The 9,916-nt window shown below is 35.8% G+C and overlaps 1 protein-coding gene across 1 annotated transcript; it reads right to left on the bottom strand.

The window, feature by feature from the left end:
- Positions 1–691: 691 nt before the first annotated feature.
- LOC117929213 (coronatine-insensitive protein 1) lies at positions 692–6,437 on the bottom strand. The gene is made up of 3 exons (XM_034849485.1): positions 5,179–6,437; positions 2,292–2,763; positions 692–1,882 (listed from the first exon to the last, which is right to left on the bottom strand). Exons 1-3 carry the CDS (start codon positions 5,682–5,684, stop codon positions 1,064–1,066), a joined length of 1,797 nt encoding a protein of 598 aa, XP_034705376.1. The 5' UTR covers positions 5,685–6,437; the 3' UTR covers positions 692–1,063.
- Positions 6,438–9,916: the final 3,479 nt, after the last annotated feature.

Here is a 9,916-nt window from a genome sequence, read left to right as displayed (position 1 = left end):
CCTGCTATGCATGAGAAGTCTCTAATTTTAGACTCCACCGGCTTGTTGGGGTCTCCTTAGATGCACTTACAAGGATTATCCACTTGCATGTGAATAAAATTAAGGTTCTTCATGCTTTAAAAGCAAAGCTCTGATCGAAAATCACCACTAAAAGCATCAACCAATTACTAGGGGCGAGACATATCTTATACTTGTAAAGAAGAATAGTTTTGAAGTGGGATGCTTCTTGTCCTCCTCTGCATTGTCAATTGTCCCCAAGCAAATATTCAATGATCCTCTCATCTTTCATCCACCACAGATATGGCTTCTTTTTTCTTTTTACCATTCTAATCCATGATTTAAACTAGAATCAGGGGCGTCTCCTTTTCTCATTATTGTAATCCATTATTTTAACTAAAATCCAGATATATGAAATCTTGCCTACATACAAAAGAAAAGGAAGAAAGAAAACCCACATAGACCAATCAGAATTACTGAGAACCATTGGAACTGAGTTTTGCTGTGACATTAGCTTCTTTTTGTAAGAGCACAACTGAAGCGTTGTGGAGAAAAAAATGAGACATATTCCAGTATATCTTCCAATGTTTTAAAGTTCTCTACAATGTATTCTCAGTTGCTAGTATGGTAGTTCCATTCTTGAGTCAGACAAAAGTCTGCTAAAATGTATTACACAATCATAGCAAGCACAAGATCAAGCAAATAAAAATCACTTCATTTTTATTCACAAACTTGACACCCCCACATTCTTCTCATTGTCAACAATATTTGCAAAAAGATTTACTTGCCGTAGAATTAATACAATCCAAAAGTGGGTTGAAAATTGAACTCATTGCCCATGGGAGTTAACACAGAGATGCACCAAGAGTGCAAGTGCTTGCAGACTACAAAAGAAATCACAAACTTATTACAGGACAGCAGTCTAGAAATAGGATATGGAATGAAATTTGCAGATGAAAACCGTCTTCCAGGGAAAAAGAGAGAAAGATACACCAACTTATTAACAAGACACCTAACAGGGCAACATGACAGGGAAAAGATAACTTCTGGAAAAGGATATACAGTTCTACAACGTAAGAAAAGATGCAGGGTCCAAGGGAGTAACAGTACTTGGAAAATCTGTTCTTGGTCCAGCAAGTGAGTAGTATGCAAGTATATGTGCTGGATGCTCGATGGACACAGGTTCCCTATCCGGAGCATTAATAGTAACTCCTCTTGAAGGAATTAACTCGATATTCCAGAATGGGCGAGCCATGACTAATAGATCACGGCCTGTTTCAGATGCTCTATACCCTTGCACCCACAAATACCTCAGTGACGTCAGTTGCATTGCTGCAACAGCCAGTGCACGCTCACTGAAGCAACAGCCCCTCATCTCTAGTTTTTGCAGGCTAGGGCAACCTCTAGAGAACTCCAAAAGCCCTGCATCTGATTCTCCAACATAACCAAGAAGCATCCATCTAACATTTGGGCTGTACTGTCCAATATAATTGAGACCCACATCAGTCAAACCACCTGAACGGAGGTACAGAGCAAATCTTCTAAGCTTTTGGCAACCCCTCAGTAGAGCTCGAACTCCATTGTCCAATGGCAAATCTGTTATCCTTTCTTCCCGTTCGAGCAAGACGAGGCGAAAATCACATAGCTTTTTTGAGTGAGCACCAATACATTCTAGAGCAGCATTTGTGATATCGGACACATAAATGGCCACATATTCTATCTCCAGGCATCCCCGAGCCAAAGCCATTAATCCTCTCTGTGAAACTACACCTTCTTCATCCTCCATTTCCTGCTCATCAGCACCTCTCTCAATCCTAAGCCTCCTTAATTTTTTACAACTCTGAGCAAGAACTTCTAATCCTCTGTCTCCAATCACGTTCCTGGCCTGTTAATAAGAATATCAAAATTTTAAAAAGCAAATCTCTTAGTTTTGTTCCCAAAGATGAGCATTTTATACACAAGCTATGCAGTGTACTACTGTATGTCTAAATAATCCCTGCATTTTCTAAATTTTTTCTTCAAGTCTAAATTTGCCAAGATGAAACTTTGTTTATTCAAAATAGGCTATCATACCCTTGGACTACACTTTGAATGGTATAAAACACCAATTAGGCAAAGGCAGAGTTGAAAGAAATTAAGAGAAATGATATTGTATTCTATCATGACATTTTATGAACAAAGTGAAACCTAATACACGCAAATTTAGCCCCTTGAGGTGAAAAGGGGAAAAAGAAAAAGAAAAAGAAAAAAACCACAACATAATAAAAAAGCAAGAAATGGTATTGAGATTCTACCTCAAGAAATTCCAAGTTGGGGCACTTTTGAATTAACAGACAATGGTCCTCTGTGTCAAGCAAGCAATAGAGTAGATCCAACTTTTTAAGTAGGGATGCAAAAGGGAATACTATGGGCATTTCATTCTTCCCCATGTAGTTTAGACCCAGACGGCATAATTTTGGGGGGAACGATACCGCGGAGTATTTATCTGATTGTTCACTAAAAGAACCCCCAGCAAACTCTTCTAGTGCAGTTGCAGCACGGAAGAAACCAACTAGGTCCAAGATTTCAAAATCACTAATTTTCATAGAGATTAAAGATCGACAATTTCTAGCAATGAGTTCTAGGTCTTCAAATTGGACTGTTGCAAGCTCCGTCATGTAAAAATTCAAAGTTTCAAGAACTGTATTGTTCATCGCCAGCTCATGGAGCCATTCCCCATCTTTATCCACAATTTGGCTCTCTTCCAAAAACAAGGTTCTTAAATTCCTGAGAAAGAATAAACAGGATTACAAAAAAAAAGATAGTAAGAAGCATAATAAAAAAGAAAGAAATCATGCTTAGAATAAGTGAACTGAAAAAAAAAAAAAACTGTCCATCACAGAAAAGGAAAAAGAAAAAGTAACACATATTTGTCTGACATTAAGATGTTTGCATGGGGTGATAATGATATTCACAATGAATCCATGTAGTAAGAAGATATTCAATGTTAAGTTACCAACTAATGTAGCATGGTTTGATCATGTGCTATCCTATATATGGAACTGAGGAACACATTAGCAATGACCTAAATGAACAGAGTCACAGACCAACATACATTAACCTAACCTAGATTGCATGGTGGCTGGGGACAAAATCACATGAGTCAAAATCAGTACATACAACTCGATTCAACAAATCTAATTGTAATCAATTAATGTACATGAGTCCTCAATTGCCCCTCCAATCTATCTAGGGATCTTTTCTGTTAAATTTTAGGTTAGCATGTTTCCTTCACAACAAGAAGGAACATCTTTTTGTCCTTTCCCTTGCCACAAAATTATAGAAACAAAATATTAGCAGAGTCTCAAATACTATTTCATGAATACAAGAGAAGATTTTGAAGGGTATAATGTTTTCAGAAGTACTTTGAATTCTGCTTAGATTGTTAGTTTTGCCTCACAATCTTGTCTAGAGCAACAAATTCACGACCTCCTGCTGCAGCCTCTAGACAAGATGATCACCCAATAACTAATGACAAAGACAGTGCTGTTAAAAAGTTGTTGCCATGTTTGGCCTATGGTTTGACAATAATTTTCCAGCAGCCTAAAACATCTCCCTGCAGTTCCAACTTATAACTAGCCCTTTTGTTATCATGTGATATGATCATGCTAACCATCAAATGCAGCATGAAATATCCTATGTTCCTATCGTGGTGAGAACAGCCCAATAACTGCCACTGGGGGGTGCATGAGTCTAAAATGATTATGAACTCTTCAATCTCTTCTTTTACTGTTCATACATAAATTACAGCTCTATTTTGCTGAAATTTTAATCTCTTCTACACAGTATCATCTCCCTATGACTCTGTTGTATGCTTTTTATAACAACCATGTAAGTTCTTCACTTCTGTATCTTTAAATCAGTCATGTTATAAAAAAATCTAAGAAAAAATACATAAATCTTTACATCATCCAGTAAAGAAAACAGTTTTCATGACTAATCTCTACTTAGTGGACCTTCAAACATATTCCTTATTCTTACACAGAGGCATCAGTTTTTTCCCGCCAATATTCCACCAATTTCTTCATCATGAAAATGCCAGTTAATATCTTAGTCAACTAAAATGATTCACAATCTCCTCATTGCAATCTAAAATCCCTTAAGCTTCATCTTAAATCAATGATTCATTAGTTCCATATAACATTTTTTTATAGGTATTCTTTAGCTCCATTTACCTCAATTCTAAAAAGAAACAAGAAACAAAAAATAGAATAATAATCCCCCATACACAGCCAAACCCCAATTAATATGCTGTTTAATCATAAAGCTGTTGAGTTTCTTCCTTATCAGATATGCTATAGTTTCAAATAACTCTATTCTAAAAGGATACAAGAAAAAGAAAAAGAAAAGAAAAATGATCACTAATTGCAAATGTTCCAGAGCACTTTTAATCATATACCCCCTATGCAGTTTTCTTTTAGACAATGTCATCTTCTGCAGGGTTTTAATACATTATTTGCTATATCCAGAGATTTCAGAAAAATAATGATGGTCATTAGCATCACCCCATAGTTTCTTTACAAAAACATGGATGTGAAATCAGTGTCTGATATTCTTAAGAAATACTTGATACAATCATCTTACAATCTCGCAACAACCCATACAACAAAGAAGCACCCAGATAGGAGTTTATGAAGTTAGTAAAAAGATCTTCAATTGTTAACTACAACAAAAATTAAAAACAGAGCTTAGACCAATTTCTTGCATGTGAATAAAGGGAGTGGTTCAATGACAATTCCAAGCATTCCACAGAAAACATCTGCTCCATGGAAAGGAACATGATTTTATCCATGATGTCTAAAAACATACAACAGGATTAGTGACGTAGAATTGCAGATATCAAAACATTATCAGGTTGTATTATTCTCCTCACTAAGAGAGTTCAGACCTTAAAGAGGGCATAATTTTCTTTCATATTCAAATTAACTACATTCTTCTCTGTGCACTTCTTTAAAATCCATAAAACAGTGTGCCACAATAAGAAAAACCCACAACGAACCAACATATAAAAACCAAAGGCAGACGTGACAAAAACTGAATTCAATATTTCTAAAGAATCCAACATTTCTAACCTAACATTCAATCAAACAATATAATTTGATCAACAAAGAATAATCGAATCCAATATGAAGCCAAAACTACCTGCAAGACCGACCCACATGTAGAAGCCCATCTGTGGAAAACCCAGAGCACTTATCAAGTTTAAGCACCAGGAGCACACGTCCCCGAGCTTGAGCAAGAAGTTGTAAATCGGAATCCTTCACAATCATGCGCCGAAAGTGAAGCGATTTCAAACAATCAAAATAATCTGAGATCTCCTTAACCCATGGAGTCACATACCCTCCCCAATCCTCCATTATCAGATTAAACATGGCCGCCCTAGGTTTACCCTTCAATTTTAGGGATTCAAGATGCGGAAACCTCCCCCTTAATCGACCAGGAGTGGTCGTGTAGCACAAAGCAATTGTAATATGTTTCCTCGTCAACGCATCCAGCTCGTACCATCTACGGCACACTAGAGAGACCGCATCACGGTCTTTTGGGTCGTGAATATATGGCATCACACAATTCAGAACCTCATCAGACATTCCCCGATCCGCCATATCAAGCATTTCACGACTCACCTTTCTCTCGTTTCCATCCTCCATATCCAAAAACAAGAACCTCCCAACAAATCGACGAATTGTCACTTTCGGGCTCAACAACAGAACAAATTTAAAATTTTGACTACATAAAACTCTTTGTTTCTTGTATCAAAAAGTTAGTTCGGATTCCAAACCGAACTCAAGAGCAGCGATTAATCAAGTCAACAAGTACAAACACCGATCCTCTCTAGATCAGCTAAAAACCTTCAATCTCAAAGTGAAAAGAACTCGAAAATGAACTTTGAAAAGGAAAAAAACAACCAGAAAAAACAAAGATTCGAATCTGCTAATCGAAAAACAACGTCCAAAACGGATCTGAAACTCAACGCTTCACAGCATAGCTCCCAATCAAATTTCAATAAAACCGAAAGTTTTCTCAAAAAGTTTTCTCAAAAGCCGCAAGAAGAAAACTATTTTCAATAAACTCTCCGAAATTAACGCGTTTGGAACACGAAACTCAACCGAATCGGATCGGAGGTTACCGAAACCTTTGTCCGCCGCTCCCGTGAGCGCCGTCACCGAGAACTACTCTCGGAAGCTGCAACAAGCTCACGGATCGACCAATCACACATCGACGGAACATAGACTCCACGTAGTCGCGAAGCAGAGAGCCTCTGGAGCATCTGAGCCAGGCGTAGAAGAATCGAGAGGCGCGGATCATATATGGAACCGACGGCTATGATGGTCGGGAACGGATATCGGACGGCGACAGTTGCGACAGCTTCTAGGGAAATGGATCAGAGGCTAGGGTCACTATGCGGCTCAGACTAAACAAAACGCAAAATAAATATAAAGCGCAAAAATAAAATAAAATTAAAATAAAAATAAAGGGAGAAACGACAAAAATATGCTGCTCCAGCCAATCACGCTGCGCCCACGTCATCATCGGTTTTAAGGCCAGTCAATGGTTAACGCTAATTACTCTCCTTTCGAGGTTTTACTTACGTGGCGCTCCCTCATCAACCCTGTCAGAGAGATTCTGCTGTTTCTCGTTACATATTTTTGTTTCCCTAATTTTTATTTTCGTCCAAAACATAAACTCATCTAATTCTCACGAGATTTTCAAATTAATATACAACTAACGGTTTTTCTATTTCTACGAATTCCGGATACCAAAATAAAAATATTCCCTCCTCTCTTTTTCCCAAGTATTTTTTATTTTTTTATTTATAATTTTATTTCACCTTTTAATCCATTACCAAATCAAAATCATATATTATAATTTTTTATAATTTTAAGATGGATTTTTTTTATATGTAAAAGGGAAAAAATAGAAAAATAATTACAGAACTTAATTTAGATAGGACAAAAAAATACAAGTCATATTCATTTTATGAAATAAGTATTCATTCTAAACTTGTCTCTAACGATGGGATAAGCACCTAAACATCTAAAAAAATCTACCACTATGTTACAGTTTTAAATACCTGACATTACAAAATTTAGAATAAATATATAAATATCATGATTAATGTTTGAGAGTTTTGTAAAAAATACTCATAAATATTAATGAGATTTATCACTTTGCAATGGCAAAAAATCACCAAATATAAATATTTTAATTTATTTATGCCATGTCATATTTTTACAATAATTCAATAAATCATATCAAAATAAAAAAAGTTTTCCTAAGAAGACTTTTAGACGAGAAAATTTCGCCCTTTCTCCTATTTGCCTTTTGTTTTTTTCACCTACTTTTCACGACCTTCTTAGTAATTGATGATCAAAAGAAATGAGAAGTCAAAAAAATTGAAAAGGAAGAAGGAAATATATCTCTTAAAATTTTATTCAGTCGCCTCTGAAATCTTTAGCGTTCAAGGAAACCGATGATTCCTGTTGATACCAGGGAAGAAGACGACGCTGACGTGGCAAAAAAAAAAAGAGGTGGGAAATCGACAGCTGTAGCGCAGTAAAGCATTTGGACGGTTAAAAGTTGTGCACATTACTGTGCACCATGGCATATGGCGTGGGTCACGTACTCACATTTCTATATTCATATTTTGGGGTTGTGGCAGCAATTGGTTCACCCGTCGGTCACCCACACATCTCACCCGCTCTTCTCGTGGGATAATTACGCCAATTCGTAAAAAATCAAAATTGTTTTACCATATCAGCCATCAATTCATGACTCGCGACAAGAAGCCCTTCCTTTCCGTGACCAGCTTTTATTCATTTATTTTTTTAAAAGATTATTTAATCACGTCAAAATCAAAACCCCAATCCGTAACGGACTTATGTGACTCTATTTTTGGTAAATAAATGAAAGTAACCATTTTTTTAAATGAATTCATTTTATGGGGGGCAATTATATATTTTTAGTAATAATGTATAGGGATGGTAATCGATCAGTTAGAAACGGTTCTTCCCGATTTCAATCTCATTCCATTTATTTTAAATAATAAAAAAATTATACGAGATAGAAACAGGTTTTTCTTTAATTTTTTTTAAAAAAATATTAAAATAAATATATTTTATAAATAATTAAGATATTATAGTCCATCTCAAATCTATTCTCAACCCGTATTAGATTTTTTAAAAATTTTAAATTTACCCTTAATTTATTTAAATTTTAAATATGTTCCGTTAGGAAACGTTATGGTATGGAAAAAAACTCTACTATTACCATGGCAATAGCATTATCGATATAAAATACCAATTCTACCCTCCTACAAATGACATGGTTGCATACGTATGATATTTGGGAGTTGTAGCCGCAATTGCTTTACCGTACGCCCCACCCACACTTCTTCCGGGATAAGTATGCCAAATTCGTCGACTCGTAAAACATCAATTTGTTTTATAGTCTCAGACATCAATTCATGACTCAGGAGGAGCGGATCCCTCCGATTACCTAACCGACTTTTATTTTATTTTATTTATTTTTAATTTATTTAATTATGTCAAATCAAAACCTCAGACAGTAACCACTTCTCTCTTTTTGTAACCAACTCCTGAAGCACTCTATTTTTTTTTTTTTGGCAAATAAATCAAAGTAACTATTTTTAAAATGATTTCATTTTACGGTTGGCATTTGGGAACTATATGTATTTTTTGTCATGAATCATATCATATCATTGTCCATATGAAATGCCAATTCTACCATACCAGAAATGACGTGATTGCATTAGTTTAGGGTTAAAATAGTCTTTTACGTCAAAATAATATACCAAACAAGAATAAACGACGTCGTTTGATTGAATGGTGTTAGAAAACGGCAGAAAAATTTGACGTTACCTTTTTTCCACGAAAAGCTGCATTGACTCCAGGGTCTCAAAAAATCTTTTTATTTTTTAATTTTAATTTTATTTATTTATTTTTGGCCCTCTCTCGAGTCCAGAGTTGCCACGTGGCCATTAAAAATATTATGGGGTGGGGGGGTGGAGTGTTCAAAGGCTGGTGTCACCCTATCATTATTCCTGAGTGGAGCATAGAGGCACCTGAAAGTGAACATCAACCTAATTACCCATAAATGCTTCACTGCTTCCTGAGCCACTCATCTCCACCCACGTGTCCCCCACCACAACCGGGGATATTCCTTCCTCGAGATCTGCGGGTGGGGTGCGGAGATATTGGAATCCGACGGTGGAGGGGAAGAGGCCACAGTAGTTAGCATGGGAGCATATCCAGGTGCGGAAGAAAAGGAGTGAAATTTTTTATTTTATGGAGGGTAAAGTTATCTGAAAGTGATGGGAGGCACAAGGTGGGATGATAGCGTGACGGGGGCCATCTTTTGGACTGAATGATTGAGATAGGGTCCGTTCCCACTCTCACTTGGCCACTTCAACGTCTAGACTATAGACTTCTAATTTTCCAAGCCCCGTTCTACACTCTGTCCCCATCCCTATGAAAACAAAAATTAAACCATAAAAATTTTAAAATTTCAACCTCATAAATATTTCTACATCTTATACTGTTGTAAATAACTTAGGTACCAAAATTAGGGATGACAGAAAGAATTGGGGATGGTTGAGATACTAATCCATTTATTCAAAATAATTTTTATTTTTATTTTTAAAAATTTATTACATTAAAATAAAAATATTTTATAAAAAATTAAAATAAATTAAAATAATTTTATATATGATCAATGTTTGAATCCAAGTTAAAAAAAAAAGAAAAAACTCAAACCCATCATAATTTATTTATTTAAATTTCAAATCCGTCATGTCTCGGGTGAGACAAGTACTCAAAAAAATCTACTTTTGTCAACTCTAATCGAAACGGATTAATCCAAT

The sequence above is a fragment of the Vitis riparia genome, chromosome 13 (assembly GCF_004353265.1).
Source record: "Vitis riparia cultivar Riparia Gloire de Montpellier isolate 1030 chromosome 13, EGFV_Vit.rip_1.0, whole genome shotgun sequence".
Taxonomy (NCBI): domain Eukaryota; kingdom Viridiplantae; phylum Streptophyta; class Magnoliopsida; order Vitales; family Vitaceae; genus Vitis; species Vitis riparia.
The sequence above is the reverse complement of the archived record's forward strand: the minus strand, read 5'-3'. Positions and strand labels throughout refer to the sequence as shown.